The sequence below is a fragment of the Mizuhopecten yessoensis genome, unplaced genomic scaffold (genome assembly GCF_002113885.1).
Source record: "Mizuhopecten yessoensis strain PY_sf001 unplaced genomic scaffold, ASM211388v2 scaffold7529, whole genome shotgun sequence".
In the NCBI taxonomy this organism is placed as follows: Eukaryota; Metazoa; Mollusca; class Bivalvia; order Pectinida; family Pectinidae; genus Mizuhopecten; species Mizuhopecten yessoensis.
In genome coordinates, this window is record NW_018407093.1 from 581,394 (window position 1) to 606,850 (window position 25,457).

Sequence of the window (25,457 nt, forward strand, 5' to 3'; positions counted from 1 at the left end):
ATTTCTATAGTCTAGGACAGAGATTAGCTGAATCAATTTCAATCTAAGAATTAACATAAAATTGGGAAGACGTACGTGTTAAAAAGGTATGACCCTGTTAATAGGACTTTTCTTTCATTGCTTTGGTCACCGAATTATATACACAAAGTATATTGTTGAACATGTGTAATCAATAATGAAGGTGAGAGGATTCTCTGTGACAGCGACCTGACAGCGACCCTGACAGCGACCCAGCTGTGTCTAGAGATACAGTCATGGTGATTGTAATGTTGTGTTCACACTTTCATTAGTTTCCAGAAATTTGTCCTTTGGAGTAAATTGTTATGTCTTCAAATTTTATCTTAATCATTTATCGGAAGCCTAATATTGACTCTTCATTACGGTATATCTGGTCCAGGTCCTGATTTCTTGTGATAGAAAAAAATCAGCTGAAACTTAAATTTTCTGAAAATTGTTTTTTTTATAATCAATCAACCTTTTTGTGGTTTTTGTTTTTTTGTTTTTAAACATATCCTTCCTGTTCATATGTCTAAATAAAATAGAATCGCATCTAAAATAATTAACCTTTATCTGTTGATTACCTAAAGTTTACCTAAAATTATCTTTATTGTTGATTACCTGTTAATTACCTGGGATTACCTGGGGTTACTTTTACCTTGGAAAACGTAGAATTACATTTAGGTGTTGATGATTTATACCTGTGGACATAAAGTACCGATGAGTGTTACATGGCCAGTACTCGGGCTACCTTGGCAATACATAGAATTACATTTATAAATGGACACCTGCGCATGCAAGCAAACTTTTTGCTGATATTGAATAACATTCAATTATTTATTCTGTTGGTGATATTAGTATTGATCCATGATATGTTTAAACAGTTTAGGAATACCTGTCAGGTTTACAAACTGAGTGATATTATTTAAATGTGTTTCACTTTCAATTTCAAATAGTGGAATATTGAGCAAAATTATCCATTATAGTCGACAATGTTTTCTCCTGTGCCGAGATTACCTGTTAACGAGATTTTACCTGTGTGGGGGGCTTCCTTCTGAATCCTGATGGAAAGATCCGGAGGAAATTGATGGTTTTATACAGGAAATTATCTAATCACTGGAGAATCTCTATCACGTTATTACCTGATCACAGGCAATGGGCGACTTTTATGACTCAAAGTCATTAACAGGTGAAATTTAATTCAGGGAATTAGCTAAATGGGAAACGGCTTTCACCCTGGTGGGTTGTTATTGATGTAGATTGCTGTGTGATGAGGGAAGACGAGCAGCAGTATACACAGTGAAATGTCATAACTTTATTATCAGTTCCACAGTTAATTTGTTAACAAAAAATAGTCCTTGTGGTTTTTTCCTGGCTTTAAAGGGAATATGTGTCTTTTCAATTTAGAAACATCAAGAAATTCAGAAGATTGGGAATTAATCAATCAATTATAAAAATGGTGTTTTTTTTTTAACCTTTAGAATTTTTATGATTTCTAAAAATATGAAAGACTGAAAGGAAATAAAGGTGTACTTTGCATTGTGAATACAAACAAAAAATTGTTCAATAATTAATGTTAGACCTTTATTTGTACATTGTATATAATCGTTTTTTTACATGATAATGAACAATAGATAGTATATGAATGTGTTTTGTATGACGTCACTGTTCCACGCTGCTCCGTAAGGAAGATTGCTGAAATGTGTACGTTTTTTCGCAGTTCCACATGATACTCTGTAAGGAAGATTGTAGGAATGTGTATGGTTTTCACAGTTAGACGTTATACTCTGTAAGGAAGGGTGTAGGAATGTGTATGGTTTTTACAGTTAGACATTATACTCTGTAAGGAAGGGTGTAGGAATGTGTATGGTTTTCACAGTTCAACATTACACTCTGTTAGGAAGGGTGTAGGAATGTGTATGGTTTTCACAGTTCCACATTACACTCTGTTAGGAAGGGTGTAGGAATGTGTATGGTTTTCACAGTTAGACATTATACTCTGTAAGGAAGGGTGTAGGAATGTGTATGGTTTTTCACAGTTCAACATTATACTCTGTAAGGAAGGGTGTAGGAATGTGTATGGTTTTTCACAGTTCAACATTATACTCTGTAAGGAAGGGTGTAGGAATGTGTATGGTTTTTCACAGTTCAACATTATACTCTGTAAGGAAGGGTGTAGGAATGTGTATGGTTTTTCACAGTTCAACATTATACTCTGTAAGGAAGGGTGTAGGAATGTGTATGGTTTTTCACAGTTCAACATTATATATACTCTGTAAGGAAGGGTGTAGGAATGTGTATGGTTTTTCACAGTTCAACATTATACTCTGTAAGGAAGGGTGTAGGAATGTGTATGGTTTTTCACAGTTCAACATTATACTCTGTAAGGAAGGGTGTAGGAATGTGTATGGTTTTTCACAGTTCAACATTATACTCTGTAAGGAAGGGTGTAGGAATGTGTATGGTTTTTCACAGTTCAACATTATATATACTCTGTAAGGAAGGGTGTAGGAATGTGTATGGTTTTTCACAGTTCAACATTATACTTTGTAAGGAAGGGTGTAGGAATGTGTATGGTTTTTCACAGTTCAACATTATACTCTGTAAGGAAGGGTGTAGGAATGTGTATGGTTTTTCACAGTTCAACATTATATATACTCTGTAAGGAAGGGTGTAGGAATGTGTATGGTTTTTCACAGTTCAACATTATACTCTGTAAGGAAGGGTGTAGGAATGTGTATGGTTTTTCACAGTTCAACATTATACTCTGTAAGGAAGGGTGTAGGAATGTGTATGGTTTTTCACAGTTCAACATTATATATACTCTGTAAGGAAGGGTGTAGGAATGTGTATGGTTTTTCACAGTTCAACATTATACTCTGTAAGGAAGGGTGTAGGAATGTGTATGGTTTTTCACAGTTCAACATTATACTCTGTAAGGAAGGGTGTAGGAATGTGTATGGTTTTTCACAGTTCAACATTATATATACTCTGTAAGGAAGGGTGTAGGAATGTGTATGGTTTTTCACAGTTCAACATTATACTTTGTAAGGAAGGGTGTAGGAATGTGTATGGTTTTTCACAGTTCAACATTATACTCTGTAAGGAAGGGTGTAGGAATGTGTATGGTTTTTCACAGTTCAACATTATACTCTGTAAGGAAGGGTGTAGGAATGTGTATGGTTTTTCACAGTTCAACATTATACTCTGTAAGGAAGGGTGTAGGAATGTGTATGGTTTTTCACAGTTCAACATTATATATACTCTGTAAGGAAGGGTGTAGGAATGTGTATGGTTTTTCACAGTTCAACATTATACTTTGTAAGGAAGGGTGTAGGAATGTGTATGGTTTTTCACAGTTCAACATTATACTCTGTAAGGAAGGGTGTAGGAATGTGTATGGTTTTTCACAGTTCAACATTATATATACTCTGTAAGGAAGGGTGTAGGAATGTGTATGGTTTTTCACAGTTCAACATTATACTTTGTAAGGAAGGGTGTAGGAATGTGTATGGTTTTTCACAGTTCAACATTATACTCTGTAAGGAAGGGTGTAGGAATGTGTATGGTTTTTCACAGTTCAACATTATACTCTGTAAGGAAGGGTGTAGGAATGTGTATGGTTTTTCACAGTTCAACATTATACTCTGTAAGGAAGGGTGTAGGAATGTGTATGGTTTTTCACAGTTCAACATTATACTCTGTAAGGAAGGGTGTAGGAATGTGTATGGTTTTTCACAGTTCAACATTATACTCTGTAAGGAAGGGTGTAGGAATGTGTATGGTTTTTCACAGTTCAACATTATATATACTCTGTAAGGAAGGGTGTAGGAATGTGTATGGTTTTTCACAGTTCAACATTATACTCTGTAAGGAAGGGTGTAGGAATGTGTATGGTTTTTCACAGTTCAACATTATATATACTCTGTAAGGAAGGGTGTAGGAATGTGTATGGTTTTTCACAGTTCAACATTATACTTTGTAAGGAAGGGTGTAGGAATGTGTATGGTTTTTCACAGTTCAACATTATATATACTCTGTAAGGAAGGGTGTAGGAATGTGTATGGTTTTTCACAGTTCAACATTATACTTTGTAAGGAAGGGTGTAGGAATGTGTATGGTTTTTCACAGTTCAACATTATATATACTCTGTAAGGAAGGGTGTAGGAATGTGTATGGTTTTTCACAGTTCAACATTATACTCTGTAAGGAAGGGTGTAGGAATGTGTATGGTTTTTCGCAGTTCCACATTATACCGGTAAGGAAGGGTGAACCACCCTATCCTATTGTTCCCGTTTTTAATTGTCAAAGTTTTCTATTTTCACTGTACTTTTTTTGTAATACAGCCTTTTAGCCCTATATTCTGTTTCATGTTTTCACTGTACTTTTTTGTAATACAGCCTTTTAGCCCTGTATTCTGTTTCATGTTTTCACTGTACTTTTTTGTAATACAGCCTTTTAGCCCTATATTCTGTCTCATGTTAAGTGCTGGAGGTGTTTACATTCAGCAGCTGTATCCCAAACGTACATAACATAAGTTACACCAAGGTAGAACCAATACATACATCTATTCAGTAAATCCTCCGGGCTACCATATCACAGCGTCTAACTCTGGATATTGTTTACATTGAATTCTAGACTTTTTGTTTTGTTACTAAAACCGTGAACTTGTGTACAGTCAGAGTAGGACAACAGAATGATTGGCTGATCTTCCCGTTTGTAAGACTCCTATAGTATCTGGAGTGGGACAGATAGTGCTTTCACATGTTCGCCTCCGTCAACACAATGTCTGGTTTACAGTTCGCCTGATTTTCCCGTCAAACATTCCAGTCGCTTTATTTTGTAATTGAAGAACGCTAGTTGGGAGTGATTTTACTGCACAGGATGTTTAAGGTTAAAAAGTCTGGTGAGACATGGAAACTCGTTAGATATTTCAAACGAGTTGATTGTGATTGAGGGAAATTATTCTATAATGTTAGTTAGATGACACTATTCTATCAACATCCTTGTAAATCATTGTAACGTGGAGTTTGGTGATATGAGATAATAATTTAAACTTGCTTGTAACAAGCATTTCCATTGGCTTAAAAAATTATGTTATCATCCCATAACGTAAAAAAATGACGTCGCCATTTGTAACGTCGCTTTTGATTGGTTGATACAGCGGCGCAATAATTTCTAAGAGAAAAGAGTCCATCAATAAAAGTGGATTTCCACAGGGATTGTGTATAGTAGATTAAATTATAAGGATTAACTTGAATATATTTTTCATGTTATGGAGCTATAACACAAAAAAAACGGAGTGTACTCTCATTATAAACCACTTCGCGGTTTTATTTAGAGTACACTCCGTTTTTATATGTTATATCTTCATAACTTGAAAAATATATTCAAGTTAATCCTTAATTGAATCATTGTTACTATTTATAGAAACAGCAGGTTGATGTTCTTGTCATGACGTCACTTTAATTGTGACATCACAATGCTCTCTGCCAAATGCAGTACTTTTCTTATGACAATTTTTATTAGTCCCATTTCTGCTGATTGATAAAATACAGCATTATATCATATCTAATATAACAGTAACAAAATACAGCATTATATCATATCTAATATAACAGTAACAAAATACAGCATTATATCATATCTAATATAACAGTAACAAAATACAGCATTATATCATATCTAATATAACAGTAACAAAATACAGCATTATATCATATCTAATATAACAGTAACAAAATACAGCATTATATCATATCTAATATAACAGTAACAAAATACAGCATTATATCATATCTAATATAACAGTAACAAAATACAGCATTATATCATATCTAATATAACAGTAACAAAATACAGCATTATATCATATCTAATATAACAGTAACAAAATACAGCATTATATCATATCTAATATAACAGTAACAAAATACAGCATTATATCATATCTAATATAACAGTAACAAAATACAGCATTATATCATATCTAATATAACAGTAACAAAATACAGCATTATATCATATCTAATATAACAGTAACAAAATACAGCATTATATCATATCTAATATAACAGTAACAAAATACAGCATTATATCATATCTAATATAACAGTAACAAAATACAGCATTATATCATATCTAATATAACAGTAACAAAATACAGCATTATATCATATCTAATATAACAGTAACAAAATACAGCATTATATCATATCTAATATAACAGTAACAAAATACAGCATTATATCATATCTAATATAACAGTAACAAAATACAGCATTATATCATATCTAATATAACAGTAACAAAATACAGCATTATATCATATCTAATATAACAGTAACAAAATACAGCATTATATCATATCTAATATAACAGTAACAAAATACAGCATTATATCATATCTAATATAACAGTAACAAAATACAGCATTATATCATATCTAATATAACAGTAACAAAATACAGCATTATATCATATCTAATATAACAGTAACAAAATACAGCATTATATCATATCTAATATAACAGTAACAAAATACAGCATTATATCATATCTAATATAACAGTAACAAAATACAGCATTATATCATATCTAATATAACAGTAACAAAATACAGCATTATATCATATCTAATATAACAGTAACAAAATACAGCATTATATCATATCTAATATAACAGTAACAAAATACAGCATTATATCATATCTAATATAACAGTAACAAAATACAGCATTATATCATATCTAATATAACAGTAACAAAATACAGCATTATATCATATCTAATATAACTGTAACAAACATTTATTTCGTGAATATATGGATGAATGTCTTGGTGGGGGGAGGGTGGTAATGTTGATTTTGTTTATGTGGGAAATATCAAGATTTTGTTTGATGTAGGGAAAATCTGGGTGATTTAAAGTATTGGAAATGATACTGTGTATGTTGCTCAATGTGGGAAATGTGGTTTGATATACAAAAAAAAATGTCCTGTATTGGAATAGAGAGATTGACCGAGTCTCAGGCCAATTACCTTTGTCTCGGTCAACATCTCTTTCTCGGGTCTATATCACTACACATTCACCTCAACAAAAGTCCATAATTGATAAATATTTCGGTTTCCAACATATGTTCCTTGTTGACTGTTCTGTTATTTTTTTTATTACAGTATCAAAGAATATAATTGGTATCAGTTTGTCTTCATTAAGGTTGGAAAGCTTAGGCTAACAGTTTTAGTTGAACCAGAACTTGATTGCAGTGATGAATCAGTGCTGTAGGACCGTTTTTCCACACATTCTGTAGGAATTAGTCTGTACCATTAGGTAGCATTAATTCTATGACAAATGGCCGAGGCATGTGAAACAGAGGCAGACTAGTTTTGTGTGTGTGCAGATCTACACACCAGCTTCACACTACCAGACTGTTTCACTTAACAAAACATTTGTCTATAATTTCTTTGCGAAATAAAAAGTAAGCCTTATACCAGCTTTCCATTAAATTGCGTTAATGGCCGTGATGCTGTTCAGATGCCTGAGGTAAAGTCAGTTGAGTTCAGAAATGTTTGGGGGTATAGGAATGGCTCTGATGTCCTCCCCAATGCTGTCAGACTACAGAATTAGACCTGTATCAGGAGTTAATGAATACATCATGTGTGGGCAGCCGACATTGTTTATCTGTCTTTGTACTGAACGTTGTACTTAACATGTAAAACTGTACTCCGGTCACCGCAGGTTCCTTTATAAAACTGTACTACAGTCACCTCAGGTACCTTTATAAAACTGTACTCTGGTCACCTCAGGTACCTTTATAAAACTGTACTTCGGTCACCTCAGGTACCTTTATAAAACTGTACTCCGGTCACCTCAGGTACCTTTATAAAACTGTACTCTGGTCACCTCAGGTACCTTTATAAAACTGTACTCCGGTCACGTCAGGCCCTTATATGTGGGCATGTCGTCATGTCTGTGAATGTGTCATCACAATAGTGGGTGTGGTGTCATAATAGTGGGTGTACTGTGTCATCACAATATATAGTGAGTGTGTCATTACAAATGTGGGTGTTTCATCACAATAGTGGGTGTGTCATCACAATAGTGGATCTGAAACATAAAATTAACCCTATGATCATCTTAATTTTTATGGCAAACAAACAGCCCTTTGATTCAAAGAATTTAAATTTGGTAATACAAATATTTCATTATAAACGAATGTTATGAATATGATTTTTAACTCATTCACCCCTGAAATTTCATAATGGACTATTCCAACCTTTGCATTGGAAGAGTTCAAATGTGTCATCAGGGGTGAATGAGTTAAAGAAGATACATTTGTTTTACAGTCTCTGATCAATTAGATCTTTATTGTATTGATACATTCCTCCATTTTGGTCATAGATATACTGAATCAGGTGTGGAAAAATTGGCACCATTAGTAAGAAAAATAAAAGACGTATATTCTGGTATTCTTTACTCATTTTTTTACAATATATATAACTGAAAAAACTGTTTTGTCTCCTATTAGATTCGTTTAGATGTGGGAACTCTCCTATGTTATAGACAAATAGTTGTCAGTGTGACAAAGTGCTGCTGTAAAACATAGATACTGACAGACTTGTCTAATTATCATCAGAAGAAATATGGCTGTTTTGTCATTCAACAGACCCTTTTGCTCTACAAATGTACAAATGAGGACCTGGGTCTCCCCCTTCCCCGGGGACTTATCAGCACTGGAAAGCATTAATAGGCAGCTTTTCATATAATTGGTAGCCACGTGGAGACCTTAGACCTTCTACCACAGTGTTCTCAGTGAGATAATTGTTTCCTAGCGATGGTAAAGCTATCAGCGAGGGTTCCTGAGTCTGAAAACACCAACATGTACTGTGGACTTGTAGGTTTTCATTGTCAATAGGATTAGGTTTTCATTGTCAATAGGATTAGATGTTTGAGTGGTTCAGTATAAACCTGGGACAACATCGGGACAATTGTTAATTGTTGTTTGTTTGTCTCAGATCAAGGTGGAATTGTCTTGTAATGAACTACCTGTACTTGTTATCACATCATCAACCTAGTCCAGGGGTGAGACTGCATGGGTAGGGGAAAACATCAACCCAGTCCAGGGGTGAGACTGGGTAGGGGAAAACATCAACTTAGTCCAGGGGTGAGACTGGGTAGGGGAAAACATCAACCTAGTCCAGGGGTGAGGCTGGGTAGAGGAAAACATCAACCTAGTCCAGGGGTGAGGCTGGGTAGGGGAAAACATCAACCTAGTCCAGGGGTGAGGCTGGGTAGGGGAAAACATCAACCTAGTCCAGGGGTGAGGCTGGGTAGGGGAAAACATCAACCTAGTCCAGGGGTGAGGCTGGGTAGGGGAAAACATCAACCTAGTCCAGGGGTGAGGCTGGGTAGGGGAAAACATCAACCTAGTCCAGGGGTGAGGCTGGGTAGGGGAAAACATCAACCTAGTCCAGGGGTGAGGCTGGGTAGGGGAAAACATCAACCTAGTCCAGGGGTGAGGCTGGGTAGGGGAAAACATCAACCTAGTCCAGGGGTGAGGCTGGGTAGGGGAAAACATCAACCTAGTCCAGGGGTGAGGCTGGGTAGGGGAAAACATCAACCTAGTCCAGGGGTGAGGCTGGGTAGGGGAAAACATCAACCTAGTCCAGGGGTGAGGCTGGGTAGGGGAAAACATCAACCTAGTCCAGGGGTGAGGCTGGGTAGGGGAAAACATCAACCTAGTCCAGGGGTGAGGCTGGGTAGGGGAAAACATCAACCTAGTCCAGGGGTGAGGCTGGGTAGGGGAAAACATCAACCTAGTCCAGGGGTGAGGCTGGGTAGGGGAAAACATCAACCTAGTCCAGGGGTGAGGCTGGGTAGGGGAAAACATCAACCTAGTCCAGGGGTGAGGCTGGGTAGGGGAAAACATCAACCTAGTCCAGGGGTGAGACTGGGTAGGGGAAAACATCAACCTAGTCCAGGGGTGAGGCTGGGTAGGGGAAAACATCAACCTAGTCCAGGGGTGAGACTGGGTAGGGGAAAACATCAACCTAGTCCAGGGGTGAGGCTGGGTAGGGGAAAACATCAACCTAGTCCAGGGGTGAGACTGGGTAGGGGAAAACATCAACCTAGTCCAGGGGTGAGGCTGGGTAGGGGAAAACATCAACCTAGTCCAGGGGTGAGACTGGGTAGGGGAAAACATCAACCTAGTCCAGGGGTGAGGCTGGGTAGGGGAAAACATCAACCTAGTCCAGGGGTGAGACTGGGTAGGGGAAAACATCAACCTAGTCCAGGGGTGAGGCTGGGTAGGGGAAAACATCAACCTAGTCCAGGGGTGAGACTGGGTAGGGGAAAACATCAACCTAGTCCAGGGGTGAGGCTGGGTAGGGGAAAACATCAACCTAGTCCAGGGGTGAGACTGGGTAGGGGAAAACATCAACCTAGTCCAGGGGTGAGGCTGGGTAGGGGAAAACATCAACCTAGTCCAGGGGTGAGACTGGGTAGGGGAAAACATCAACCTAGTCCAGGGGTGAGGCTGGGTAGGGGAAAACATCAACCTAGTCCAGGGGTGAGACTGGGTAGGGGAAAACATCAACCTAGTCCAGGGGTGAGGCTGGGTAGGGGAAAACATCAACCTAGTCCAGGGGTGAGACTGGGTAGGGGAAAACATCAACCTAGTCCAGGGGTGAGGCTGGGTAGGGGAAAACATCAACCTAGTCCAGGGGTGAGACTGGGTAGGGGAAAACATCAACCTAGTCCAGGGGTGAGGCTGGGTAGGGGAAAACATCAACCTAGTCCAGGGGTGAGACTGGGTAGGGGAAAACATCAACCTAGTCCAGGGGTGAGGCTGGGTAGGGGAAAACATCAACCTAGTCCAGGGGTGAGACTGGGTAGGGGAAAACATCAACCTAGTCCAGGGGTGAGGCTGGGTAGGGGAAAACATCAACCTAGTCCAGGGGTGAGACTGGGTAGGGGAAAACATCAACCTAGTCCAGGGGTGAGGCTGGGTAGGGGAAAACATCAACCTAGTCCAGGGGTGAGACTGGGTAGGGGAAAACATCAACCTAGTCCAGGGGTGAGGCTGGGTAGGGGAAAACATCAACCTAGTCCAGGGGTGAGACTGGGTAGGGGAAAACATCAACCTAGTCCAGGGGTGAGGCTGGGTAGGGGAAAACATCAACCTAGTCCAGGGGTGAGACTGGGTAGGGGAAAACATCAACCTAGTCCAGGGGTGAGGCTGGGTAGGGGAAAACATCAACCTAGTCCAGGGGTGAGACTGGGTAGGGGAAAACATCAACCTAGTCCAGGGGTGAGGCTGGGTAGGGGAAAACATCAACCTAGTCCAGGGGTGAGACTGGGTAGGGGAAAACATCAACCTAGTCCAGGGGTGAGGCTGGGTAGGGGAAAACATCAACCTAGTCCAGGGGTGAGACTGGGTAGGGGAAAACATCAACCTAGTCCAGGGGTGAGGCTGGGTAGGGGAAAACATCAACCTAGTCCAGGGGTGAGACTGGGTAGGGGAAAACATCAACCTAGTCCAGGGGTGAGGCTGGGTAGGGGAAAACATCAACCTAGTCCAGGGGTGAGACTGGGTAGGGGAAAACATCAACCTAGTCCAGGGGTGAGGCTGGGTAGGGGAAAACATCAACCTAGTCCAGGGGTGAGGCTGGGTAGGGGAAAACATCAACCTAGTCCAGGGGTGAGGCTGGGTAGGGGAAAACATCAACCTAGTCCAGGGGTGAGGCTGGGTAGGGGAAAACATCAACCTAGTCCAGGGGTGAGGCTGGGTAGGGGAAAACATCAACCTAGTCCAGGGGTGAGGCTGGGTAGGGGAAAACATCAACCTAGTCCAGGGGTGAGGCTGGGTAGGGGAAAACATCAACCTAGTCCAGGGGTGAGGCTGGGTAGGGGAAAACATCAACCTAGTCCAGGGGTGAGGCTGGGTAGGGGAAAACATCAACCTAGTCCAGGGGTGAGGCTGGGTAGGGGAAAACATCAACCTAGTCCAGGGGTGAGGCTGGGTAGGGGAAAACATCAACCTAGTCCAGGGGTGAGGCTGGGTAGGGGAAAACATCAACCTAGTCCAGGGGTGAGGCTGGGTAGGGGAAAACATCAACCTAGTCCAGGGGTGAGGCTGGGTAGGGGAAAACATCAACCTAGTCCAGGGGTGAGGCTGGGTAGGGGAAAACATCAACCTAGTCCAGGGGTGAGGCTGGGTAGGGGAAAACATCAACCTAGTCCAGGGGTGAGGCTGGGTAGGGGAAAACATCAACCTAGTCCAGGGGTGAGGCTGGGTAGGGGAAAACATCAACCTAGTCCAGGGGTGAGGCTGGGTAGGGGAAAACATCAACCTAGTCCAGGGGTGAGGCTGGGTAGGGGAAAACATCAACCTAGTCCAGGGGTGAGGCTGGGTAGGGGAAAACATCAACCTAGTCCAGGGGTGAGGCTGGGTAGGGGAAAACATCAACCTAGTCCAGGGGTGAGGCTGGGTAGGGGAAAACATCAACCTAGTCCAGGGGTGAGGCTGGGTAGGGGAAAACATCAACCTAGTCCAGGGGTGAGACTGGGTAGGGGAAAACATCAACCTAGTCCAGGGGTGAGGCTGGGTAGGGGAAAACATCAACCTAGTCCAGGGGTGAGACTGGGTAGGGGAAAACATCAACCTAGTCCAGGGGTGAGGCTGGGTAGGGGAAAACATCAACCTAGTCCAGGGGTGAGACTGGGTAGGGGAAAACATCAACCTAGTCCAGGGGTGAGGCTGGGTAGGGGAAAACATCAACCTAGTCCAGGGGTGAGACTGGGTAGGGGAAAACATCAACCTAGTCCAGGGGTGAGGCTGGGTAGGGGAAAACATCAACCTAGTCCAGGGGTGAGACTGGGTAGGGGAAAACATCAACCTAGTCCAGGGGTGAGGCTGGGTAGGGGAAAACATCAACCTAGTCCAGGGGTGAGACTGGGTAGGGGAAAACATCAACCTAGTCCAGGGGTGAGGCTGGGTAGGGGAAAACATCAACCTAGTCCAGGGGTGAGACTGGGTAGGGGAAAACATCAACCTAGTCCAGGGGTGAGGCTGGGTAGGGGAAAACATCAACCTAGTCCAGGGGTGAGACTGGGTAGGGGAAAACATCAACCTAGTCCAGGGGTGAGGCTGGGTAGGGGAAAACATCAACCTAGTCCAGGGGTGAGACTGGGTAGGGGAAAACATCAACCTAGTCCAGGGGTGAGGCTGGGTAGGGGAAAACATCAACCTAGTCCAGGGGTGAGACTGGGTAGGGGAAAACATCAACCTAGTCCAGGGGTGAGGCTGGGTAGGGGAAAACATCAACCTAGTCCAGGGGTGAGACTGGGTAGGGGAAAACATCAACCTAGTCCAGGGGTGAGGCTGGGTAGGGGAAAACATCAACCTAGTCCAGGGGTGAGACTGGGTAGGGGAAAACATCAACCTAGTCCAGGGGTGAGGCTGGGTAGGGGAAAACATCAACCTAGTCCAGGGGTGAGACTGGGTAGGGGAAAACATCAACCTAGTCCAGGGGTGAGGCTGGGTAGGGGAAAACATCAACCTAGTCCAGGGGTGAGACTGGGTAGGGGAAAACATCAACCTAGTCCAGGGGTGAGGCTGGGTAGGGGAAAACATCAACCTAGTCCAGGGGTGAGACTGGGTAGGGGAAAACATCAACCTAATCCAGGGGTGAGACTGGGTAGGGGAAAACATCAGTTTAGTCCAGGGGTGAGGCTGGGTAGGGGAAAACATCAACCTAGTTCAGGGGTGAGACTGGGTAGGTGAAAACATCAATCTAGTCCAGGGATGAGGCTATATTTTTAATGCAGGAAATTGTAGAATAATTGTTTAATTGGAGGAAAGATCAGTTTGTTCAGATGTGGGAAATGCCATGGTGTTGTTTGATGTGGGAGGTATGAGGTGCCATTTCATGTGGAAACATTGGGTTTGGTTGAATAAATGTCTTGGCGGGGGGAGGGTGGTAATGTTGATTTTGTTTATGTGGGAAATATCAAGATTTTGTTTGATGTAGTGAAAATCAGGGTGATTTAAAGAATTGGAAATGATAAGGTGTTGCTCAACGTGGGAAATGTGGTTTTATATACAAAAAAATGTCCTGTATTGGAAATGGGAGAGAGATTTTTCCTGTAGGAATGGCCAGTGAGTTTTGAGATCATGATATAAACTTGACTAACACAAGTTTTGTTAGGGAACTGTATATATGAGACAGAAGTATAGAAACAATGGTTATATCTGTACAGCCCCCACCTATTCTGAAATCAATAGCCAATAACAGTTTGCCATTTTGGTATGGATACATACACATTTACAGTTGACAGGAGATATATATGTGTTGTCCTAATTTCTCGTCAGAACGAACATTTTGTCGCCATTAAAGGCTATCAAAGTGACATTTTGTTTCTGTAAGTAATTTATTTTAACGATTCATTTTTCTAAAACATGTTTGATAGATTTTTGTAGACAGGAGATAAAAGGTATAAGATCTAATCAAATATTGATGGCTATTATTTTAGCTGCCTCAGCTGCTTGTAAAGATGTCTGTTCAGGAGTACAGGTAAACTGGCCCCTAAAACCTGTCAATGGTCCTCAACCTAATCTAGGTCCCTGGAATAAACTGTATCATAAACCTGAGTCTAGTCCCTTACATAGATTAATGGGATCTTCCGTGCTAGCCTATAGTACGTATCATTAGCTTGTATACGTAGTCCCTTACATAGATTAATGGGATCTTCCGTATTAGCCTATAGTACGTATCCCTTACATAGATTAATGGGATTTACCGTGCTAGCCTATAGTACGTATCATTAGCCTGTAGTCCCTTACATAGATTAATGGGATCTTCCGTATTAGCCTATAGTACGTATCCCTTACATAGATTAATGGGATTTACCGTGCTAGCCTATAGTACGTATCCCTTATATAGATTAATGGGATTTACCGTGCTAGCCTATAGTATGTAATGTATTATCAACCTGTAGTCCCTCACATAGATTAATGGGATCTTCCGTGCTAGCCTTTAGTATGTACCATTAATGTCTACAGTGTTAAATTAATGGAATACAGGTCTATATATATATATGTATAATGGTTTCTGAATTTGTCTTGCTTGCTTTGGAATCTGTCATTCTTGAAACCTAGACTAGACTACGATCAAGTAGAGAAATGGTTCAAGTCTTCTGCCCGACGTCTGGTTGGTTATTTTGATGAATTCCTTCCCTTCTGGCCACAACTGATACCAACACTATTTTTGGGATGATTCTCCTGTGAATTGTATGTATGAAGTTCATTGATATGTGAGAGCTAGCTAGGTCATCACAGTGATTCAGCATTATGACCTTCATATTCCTCGGGGCCGAGATCTAACATGGTGTTGAGTGTCCCTCTTTGTAAGGTCGGGGGGACTGGAATCTTAGAAACATTATGTGTGTCCTCGTGTGTGTGTAAGCCCTGGCTAAGGATCCTCGGCAGAAATCTTGGTTGGAATTAATCAATGGAAATATGAAATATGATTAAGAAACATGCAATTCAAACACTCGTCAATGAGCTGGTGTTACAATTTGATGCCCTGGCATAGCCATGTTTAATAGATTTCAATTAACAATCTAATGCAATTCATGCGATTAATGTTAGACTGATTCAGCGAGGGAAAATTGGTTAATTTTTGTCCGGGCTGTGTGCATGGTGTGATGGGAACAACATACAAGGTTTACATGGAGCTTTGGTAGTGCGTGATTTGAAGGGTTTTAATATTTTTCAACCAATATGTGTACTTGAAAGGCCATGTTGGTCTGGACGTGATTTAGGTGGGGTGACTGAGTCCCGGAGGACTGGCCTGATCAAAGGATTGTCTGACGCAAAGTTTGGACCTTTTTGATCAACCAATACACAAGGCGTATAAGGTTATCAGTGTACTATCACAGTGTTACAGAGAAACATCTGACGGAGAAAAAAACTGTTCTGTGTAATCGACAGTTCAAAGGTCATTGAGAGACCATATAGTTCAAAGGTCATTGTATGGAAAATTTGATAGTTCAAAGGCCATTTTGTGACAGTCTTGATAGTTCAGAGGTCATTGTGTGACAGTCTTGATGGTCAAAAGTCATTGAGAGACCGGTTAGTTCAAAGGTCATTGAGAGACCTGTTAGTTCAAAGTTCAATGTATGGATCATTTGATAGTTCAAAAACTATTGTGTGGCAGTCTTTATAGTTCTAAGTTCAGGATGCCACAGTCTTCATTGTTTAAAAGTTAATTTGAGCATAATAAAACTGGATGGATTTTGCAGTTTGCCAATTCGATGTTTCAACATTTTGTTGAGTTGAGGTGGATGTCTGTATGCTTGTTGAAAGTTTCAAGGTACTGGTCAAAGTCCATTGATGACATCATCAACTAGACTAGTGGTTGTCTGTGTACCGGACACAGATGATTGACGGGAATGTTAGTTATTACATTGTTCAGAGTATGTAAATTGCTTAATTGTTGAACAGTGTCTTACCATTGAATATAACTTCACTATATGACACAGTAGGAACTACACAGTCAACATCAGGGCGATGATGGCGTACTGAGTCACAACTGTTACATTAGAAAGTTCTGTTTCACAGGAGATCAAGACACCAAACAATATGTAACCCCCACAGCTGTTACCGAATCTGAAACACAGTTTGTCGCCCTGCCATACCAAGTGTACTTATCAGCGAGGAGTTAAGAAGGATTTAAACAGTCAACACAGAAGTGCCGGATACTTACCTGGTCAGATAGTCATTATAATCAGCCAACGGGATACTTACCTGGTCAGATAGTCATTATAATCGGCCAACGGGATACATACCTGGTCAGATAGTGAGGTCATTATAATCTGCCAACGGGATACTTACCTGGTCAGATAGTGAGGTCATTATAATCGGCTTACGGGATACTTACCTGGTCAAATAGTCATTATAATCGGCCAACAGGATACTGACCTGGTCAGATAGTCATTATAATCGGCCAACAGGATACTGGCCTGGTCAGATAGTCATTATAAGCGCCCAACAGGATACTGACCTGGTCAGATAGTCATTATAAGCGCCCAACAGGATACTTACCCGTTAAACAGTAACTTCTGTTGTCAAACATTATGGGGATCCGGAGGATTTATGACAAAACAGACTGGATTTGTCCTATGACATTGTGACAATGGATTTCTCTAAATTAAATGAACTGAGGAATAAGAATGGTTTCTCCTCGCCGCGGGTGAGAGACGTAGCGGCCAAACAGGCCATCGCCCGCGGCTTCCAGCTTGACCACTGCTGGTTCTGTGGGCGGCCAATGAACGGTTACAGGTAAGATGATCCAGCTTATATGTGTGATTTATCTGCCTTCTTTATTACAAGGACTTCAATAAAACATCTGTTGACATTCTTCATATGTCATAGATCACATGACCATAGAACGCCCCATTATTAGTTGACACCGGTACCGTCACCATATGACATCAGATATTGTGTGACCCCTATCACAGTTAAAACTCTCGTCAAATGACACCGTCACTATATGACATAAGATATTGTGTGACCCCTATCACAGTTAAAACTCTGGTCAAATGACATCGTCACTATATGACATAAGATATTGTGTGACCCCTATCACAGTTAAAACTCTCGTCAAATGACGCTGTCACCATATGACATTTATAAGCTATTGTGTGCCCCTACCACAGTTAAATGTTTGTCGTATGACCAAATTAAGCTTTGTTGTGGTCTGGTCTTGACATAATGGTACACACTATCGTTGTAGGTTCAATATGAGTACAAGTCCGTCTCAGTGAAATGTAATTGTTTACCTGTGTGGCCAGCTGTATGTCAGGTATCAGAAAGGCCGCTAATGAGGGTATAAGTCTTCACTACAATACACTGTAAACTTCAGTTTTAATGTCAATATAATTAATTGTATACAAATATTGACACACTTGCTGTGAAACTTTAAAATTTATAATGATTTCCATAATTAATTGATAAGCCCTGCAGATCTTTTATATCCCACCTTTCAACAGGTTTTAAGTTACCTGAAAAAAATAATACAAACTGCAAAATTTTGTTTTCTGGCCTTTGAAAATAAATTCAACAAATGTGTAATGTTTCCATGTATACTTATCTTTACTTTAGGTTTTATTATTAGTTCCAAGCTAAATAAGTCTGTACACTACAGAAACCAAAGATCTCAACATTACTGACACTCTGTTATAACAGACACCAGCCTCCATACCTTCAACGTATCACATTCTCTTGTGTATTAATTGATACAGTTTATATTCAATAACTTGGTCAAAATGAAGGAACATGCATTATTTTAGGACATGTTTTACAAATATGGCAGAATGGAACAACTCCCGAGTGCGGTAATGATCAGATACATCAGTGGACAGCAGGTATCGGGCAATACAGTGAAAAGTCAATAGTTAGGTGTAGCTGACATATGTATCTCACACTGTCATGTTGACCTCTGTCACAGCCTCAGCATTAGTGATGACCAGTGGTCAGTCTGGTATTGCTATCAATGTCTTAGTAGCCAGATGTTGACCAGCCTCAGCAGTGAAAGTGACCAGTGGTCACTGTCATTATTGTGTTCTGCATTTATCATTGTCCTAATATTGACCTCAGTTACAGAATCAGCAGTGAAAGTGACCAATGGTCAGTGTTCTGTTACTATTAATATCCTAATATTGACCTCTCTGTTACAGCCTCAGCAGTGAAAGTGACCAATGGTCAGTGTTCTGTTACTATTAATATCCTGATGTTGACCTCTCTGTTACAGCATCAGCAGTAAAAGTGACCAGTGGTCAGTGTTCTGTTTCTATCATTTACCTACTGTAGTTGTGTTGCTATCGATGTCCTAATGTCGACCTCTCTGTTCCAGCCTCAGCAGCGGTGATGACCAGATGGAGAAGCTGGTTGAGCTGGAACGACTCCTTGCTCAGGCACAGAAGGACAAGATGAAACTCATTGAAGACAAGGTGACCTTCAACTTTTGATTTTACAAAATAATTGACCTTGACACCCATTTGACTTTGAAATCTTGGCAATTTAAATGTAGTAACCCTTGATTATGAAAAGTTCTTGTTACACTACCAGTAAGTGTTTCTATGTGACATTTCGATGTCTAGTACGCAAGGTCAACAATATATAAATGTTGATTTTGTGGACAACTCGTACACATTTTTCACCTTTGTGTGCATAAAATTTACTGGTCATTTGTCTGATGAAGGTGACTAAGTACATACTGTACTTATAGTCATCAAAATGTCACATAGAAACACTTATTGGCTGTGTAACAAGAAGCGTAGCTGAATCGAGTCATTTCAGCACATATATAACAACTATTGTACATACGCTTTCAGCATATCCGAATCAACATCAATTTTGTGGACAACTCGTACACATTTTACACCTTTGTGTGCATACAATTTACTGGTCCTTTGTCTGATGAAGGTGACAGAGTACATACCGTACTAGTCATTGGTTGTGTAACAAGAACTTTTCATAATCCATACTTACCAACCTGAAGAAAAGGTTTAGTAGCAACCCTCAAGTTTGTTTTAACCCTTTCACCACTGTAGACCATAATGGACTCATCCAAATCAATGCATGGAAGAGTTTACTAAAGTTACATAGGGGTGAAAGGGTTAAGTGATATACTGAATAAGACCAGTCACTTATAGTCACACAGTCTGTGAACACGTGGAGGTTGGACCCTACCTTACTTTGTATATATATAGATGACCTCTGGCTGTTTGACCTCTTCCTCCCACTACAAAGCTGCCCTCCAGTAAAGTAGAGGTTTTGATTAAATGATAGAAAACCCATATTCAGAAAAATATATCTGACAGGAGCACGACTTAGACAATGTAACAACATTGAAATTGTCATTCTAAATTCTTTGCCTAACTTTATTTACTCCTCCAGGCCAGTATTTTATCTTTATTTATTGCTGTATTATTTATAATTGGAAGATTGTGATTGAAATTATAAACCAAAGTCTGATGCTCTCTTACCAAGAGAATGGATATTTTAAAAATCGGTTCAGTATAAAAGTTGATATTTTACAAAAAATGTCTAAATACCCCAACCTCAGGTACATAGTTTGAGATCAAAACCTTGGCAAGCCTTGTATTTAGGTGCTCTCTGTATTTAGGTGCTCTCTGTATTTAGGTGCTCTCTGCATTTAGGTGCTCTCTGCATTTAGTGCTCTCTGTATTTAGGTGCTCTCTGCATTTAGGTGCTCTCTGTATTTAGGTGCTCTCTGTATTTAGGTGCTCTCTGGGTATCCTGGTTGTGACTTGTAACATTTTGTGTAGGTAAAGATGAAGGAAGATGAGATGGCTGCCCTCCAGGAGGAACGATACAAACGCGAGGAGCTAGAGAAAAAACTCCAGGAGGAGACAAGTCTACGTGAAGAACTGGTACAACAGCAGGTCAAGATGAGAGAGAGACAAGTAAAACAGGTAGGTAATCATAGTAACAGGTCAAAACAGGTAGATAGTCATAGTAACAGGTCAAATAGGTACGTAGTCGTGATAACAGGTCAAAACAGGTACAAAGTCATAGTAACCGTCAAATAGGTACATAGGTGTGGTAACAGGTCAAAACAGGTACATAGTCATAGTACAGGTCAAATAGGTACGTAGTGGTGGTAACAGGTCAAACAGGTACATTGTCATAGTAACCGTCAAATAGGTACTTAGTCATGGTAATTAACAGGTCAAAACAGGTAGGTAGTCATAGTAACAGGTCAAATAGGTATGTAGTCGTGGTAACAGGTCAAAACAGGTACATAGTCATAGTAACAGGTCAAATAGGTACGTAGTGGAGGTAACAGGTCAAACAGGTACATTGTCATAGTAACCGTCTAATAGGTACTTAGTCATGGTAATTAACAGGTCAAAACAGGTAGGTAGTCATAGTAATAGGTCAAATAGGTACGTAGTCGTGGTAACAGGTCAAAACAGGGAGGTAGTCATAGTAACATGTCAAATAGGTACGTAGTCGTGGTAACAGGTCAAAACAGGGAGGTAGTCATAGTAACATGTCAAATAGGTACGTAGTCGTGGTAACAGGTCAAAACAGGTAGGGAGTCATAGTAATAGGTCAAATAGGTACGTAGTCGTGGTAACAGGTCAAAACAGGGAGGTAGTCATAGTAACATGTCAAATAGGTACGTAGTCGTGGTAACAGGTCAAAACAGGTAGGTAGTCATAGTAACAGGTCAAAAAGGTACGTAGGTGTGGTAACAGGTCAAAACAGGTAGGTAATCATAGTAACATGTCAAATAGGTACGTAGTCGTGGTAACAGGTCAACACAGGTAGGTAGTCATAGTAACAGGTCAAATAGGTACATAGTCATGGTAACAGGTCAAAACAGGTAGGTAGTCATAGTAACAGGTCAAATAGGTACATAGTCATGGTAACAGGTCAAAACAGGTAGGTAGTCATAGTAACATGTCAAATAGGTACGTAGTCGTGGTAACAGGTCAAAACAGGTAGGTAGTCATAGTAACAGGTCAAATAGGTACGTAGTCGTGATAACAGGTCAAAACAGGTACGTAGTCGTGGTAACAGATCAAAACAGGTAGCTGGTCATAGTAACATGTCAAATAGGTACGTAGTCGTGGTAACAGATAAAAACAGGTAGCTGGTCATAGTAGCATGTCAAATAGGTACGTAGGTGTGGTAACAGGTCAAACAGGTACATAGTCATAGTAACCGTCAAATAGGTACATAGGTGTGGTAACAGGTCAAACAGGTACATAGTCATAGTAACCGTCAAATAGGTACATAGGTGTGGTAACAGGTCAAAACAGGAAGCTGGTCATAGTAACATGTCAAATAGGTACGTAGTCGTGGTAATTAACAGGTCAAAACAGGTAGGTAGTCATAGTAACAGGTCAAAAAGGTACGTAGTTGTGATAACAGGTCAAAACAGGTAGGTAATCATAGTAACAGGTCAAATAGGTACGTAGTCGTGGCAACAGGACAAAACAGGTACATAGTCATAGTAACAGGTCAAATAGGTACGGAGTCGTGGTAACAGGTCAAAACAGGTAGGTAGGCATAGTAACAGGTCAAATAGGTACGTAGTCGTGATAAAAGGTCAAAACAGGTAGGTAGTCATAGTAACATGTCAAATAGGTACGTAGTCGTGGTCACAGGTCAAAACAGGTAGGTAGTCATAGTAATAGGTCAAATAGGTACGTAGTCGTGGTAATTAACAGGACAAAACAGGTAGGTAGTCATAGTAACAGGTCAAAAAGGTACGTAGTTGCGATAACAGGTCAAAACAGGTAGGTAATCATAGTAACAGGTCAAATTGGTACGTAGTCGTGGTAACAGGTCACAACAGGTAGGTAGTCATAGTAACAGGTCAAAAAGGTACGTAGTTGTGATAACAGGTCAAAACAGGTGGTAATTAACAGGTCAAAACAGGTAGGTAGTCATAGTAATAGGTCAAATAGGTACGTAGTCGTGGTAATTAACAGGTCAAAACAGGTAGGTAGTCATAGTAACAGGTCAAATAGTTACGTAGTCGTGATAACAGGTCAAAACAGTTAGGTAGTCATAGTAACAGGTCAAAAAGGTACGTAGTTGCGATAACAGGTCAAAACAGGTAGGTAATCATAGTAACAGGTCAAATTGGTACGTAGTCGTGGTAACAGGTCAAAACAGGGAGCTGGTCATAGTAACAGGTCAAATAGGTACGTAGTAGTGATAACAGGTCAAAACAGGTAGGTAGTCATAGTAACAGGTCAAATAGGTAATTCCACTACACAGTATGTTGTCAGGGTAGTAAGATTTGTCATTGCAGCTGGCTAACTCACCAGTTCTTTGTTTGCAGGCACGACCCCTCACCCGTTACCTTCCTGTCAGGGAAAAAGAGTTTGACCTAAAGCAGCATATAGAAACAGCTGGTCATCACCTTGACAACTGCCCACAAATCACAGTTACACCAACAAGTTGTCGGGGATTCTTACACAAAATGGGAAACAAGTTTAAAACGTGGCACAAACGCTGGTTCGTATTTGACCGTGTCAAAAGATCACTCATTTATTACACTGATAAGAGTGAAACGAAGGCACGAGGAGGGATCTACTTCCAGGCTATCGAGGAAGTTTATGTGGACCATTTACGCACAGTAAAAAGTCCCAACCCAAAACTGACATTCTGTGTGAAAACATACGACCGGACTTATTATATGGTGGCGCCGTCAGCCGAAACAATGCGCATCTGGATTGATGTCATATTTACAGGTGCCGAAGGATATCAACAGTTCATGTCGTGAGAAAGAGTGAGGAAGTAAGGGGAGGTAACTCTGAATTACAACAGAAGAGCGGGTTATTCGTGTACATGTGTTTCCTTGACGGAGGTGATTAGTATGGTATTTTCGTAAGATGACATGTACAGAATGGTCACGAGAGTGAATCAAAGCCATTATGTACAACAATATAGTGACAAAGGTGAATATGTTCTGTTATGGTTTTCAAATCATTTATATCTACAATATTGTCCACTATCCACTATTACGGATAGCTATTCAAGCCAAAGAGTGAAGTCAAGGGAGGTAACTCCATGGTTTCCTACTATATCTGCTGACATTAAAGTATACTTTATTACACACTGGTGTGATTGTAGGGTATACAATGTATCACAGATCTTCGTTTAATTTGTTTTTATGAAGAATTTTGAGTTATTGAGTGATTTTGGTGTCCTGATTTATAGTAGAGTACACAGTTGATGGAGTGTGTAAGTTGTACACAAATGTTGACGTACACAAGTATTTCTCCTTAATATTTAATATGTAGCAGCAACCAGGGTTTTACTCATTAATTGAACAAAACTGGTTTAAGTTTGGCTTTTGTTAATAAGTGACTTAATTCATCACTCTCTTGGTGTTCTTATTTAACGACGACTTAATCCATTACTCTCTTGGTGTTCTTATTTAACGACCAAAGCAAAAATTTAGGAACAGAAATCATTTTTGTTACGGAAATTAGTTACATTTATATCATCAATACCAGATTTTATCTCAATACAATAATTATTTAATTTTTAAAATATGTTTTAAGTTAAATATCAGCATTAATGTGCTTGTGAGTATCTATTCATGTTCGTTACTTGAATGTTTATGTTTTCTAGAAATTCGTGTCAAATTTATACGGGATTACAAATCAACATTTTGTGTGTTTGGTTTTTATCTAAAAAAAAATGTAGAGATGTATTTCTGAATTGTTTTAACTTAATTCTCACAAACAGTTGAACATGTGATAGGAACGTTTGTGACTTTTCGTATACATCCAGTGTCGTGTTCATGTATGTGTAGCAATAGACGACACGCGAAGTAAGACGACACACATAGTAAGACGACACGCGTAGTAAGACGACACACGTAGTAAGACGACACACATAGTAAGACGATATACGTAGTAAGACGACACACATAGTAAGATGACACGCGTAGTAAGACAACACACATAGTAAGACAACACACATAGAAAGACAACACACATAGTATTACAACACAGGTAGTAGCACTACATTGTAAGATATCTGTGTTTGTTGGAGCAGTTTTATCTCATTAACATAATGAGATAAGGACAGTTGGTATTTCCGTATGGGCCTCACAGCCAGTATACATATGTAGCTTTCAAATTTACAAAATAAATAATTTTAGGAAAGTACTTCCTTTTTACCCAGTATTAAAGATTCTTTTGATTTAAATCTGATTAAATGCTTGTAAATTTGACATCCTGCATGTTCCTAAAAATTAAGCAGGGTTTGTAAAAGTATTTTTAAGTAATCTTACACTTCCAAATCTGCTTTCTTTGTCTTATATAAAACATCAATTATATAAACGTATATGAATCACTTAGCACCACAAATAATTGATACTCAATCAGATCTCCATGGAAACAGAATGGTAATCGTGACTTTGTTGACCCGTATTATATGAATAATCTGTCCCCTGTTTAGAATCTTCTATCTGTTTTCACTAGAAGATTCTAATTTTACTATTCTGAGGGGAAACAGGTACTCATAAAAATTGTCCTACAAGTGTCCTATAAGAAATTAAACTCACTTAGAAATAATACATATTCATGAGACCATTAATGGCGCCATCGCACGTTGAACACGTGAACTAGGCATTGATGTATTGGACTTCCTGAAAAACAGACCGAGGTTTCCTTTTATCGGGATATCAGAACTTGTACAAACTAGCTTTGCTTGTTTTTCTGTATAAAGATGATTGCCAAATATTTATTTTTAAGGAAAATATGAGTTTTGAACAAATTATTTATCATAAGATATGCTTGCTGTTTTTCTTATTATTGACTGAAAATTGTAGATATGTACTGTATGATTGTTGGGATAATTTATGTAAATGTGATGGAATGGAAAGTGCCTTATATACCTGTG

General features: G+C 39.7%; 1 protein-coding gene across 12 annotated transcripts in view; it reads left to right on the forward strand.

Annotated features, from left to right (window-relative positions):
- Nucleotides 1-24,506, forward strand: part of LOC110453881 (pleckstrin homology-like domain family B member 2) — a 226,074-nt gene extending 201,568 nt beyond the window's left edge. For all 12 annotated transcript variants that reach the window (XM_021503079.1, XM_021503074.1, XM_021503078.1 and 9 more), the window contains 3 exons: nucleotides 18,910-19,006; nucleotides 20,348-20,494; nucleotides 22,882-24,506. In XM_021503079.1, coding sequence (XP_021358754.1) covers nucleotides 18,910-19,006; nucleotides 20,348-20,494; nucleotides 22,882-23,325 — 688 coding nt within the window. In that variant the 3' untranslated portion in view covers nucleotides 23,326-24,506. The remainder of the gene's footprint in view (nucleotides 1-18,909; nucleotides 19,007-20,347; nucleotides 20,495-22,881) is intronic.
- Nucleotides 24,507-25,457: the final 951 nt, after the last annotated feature.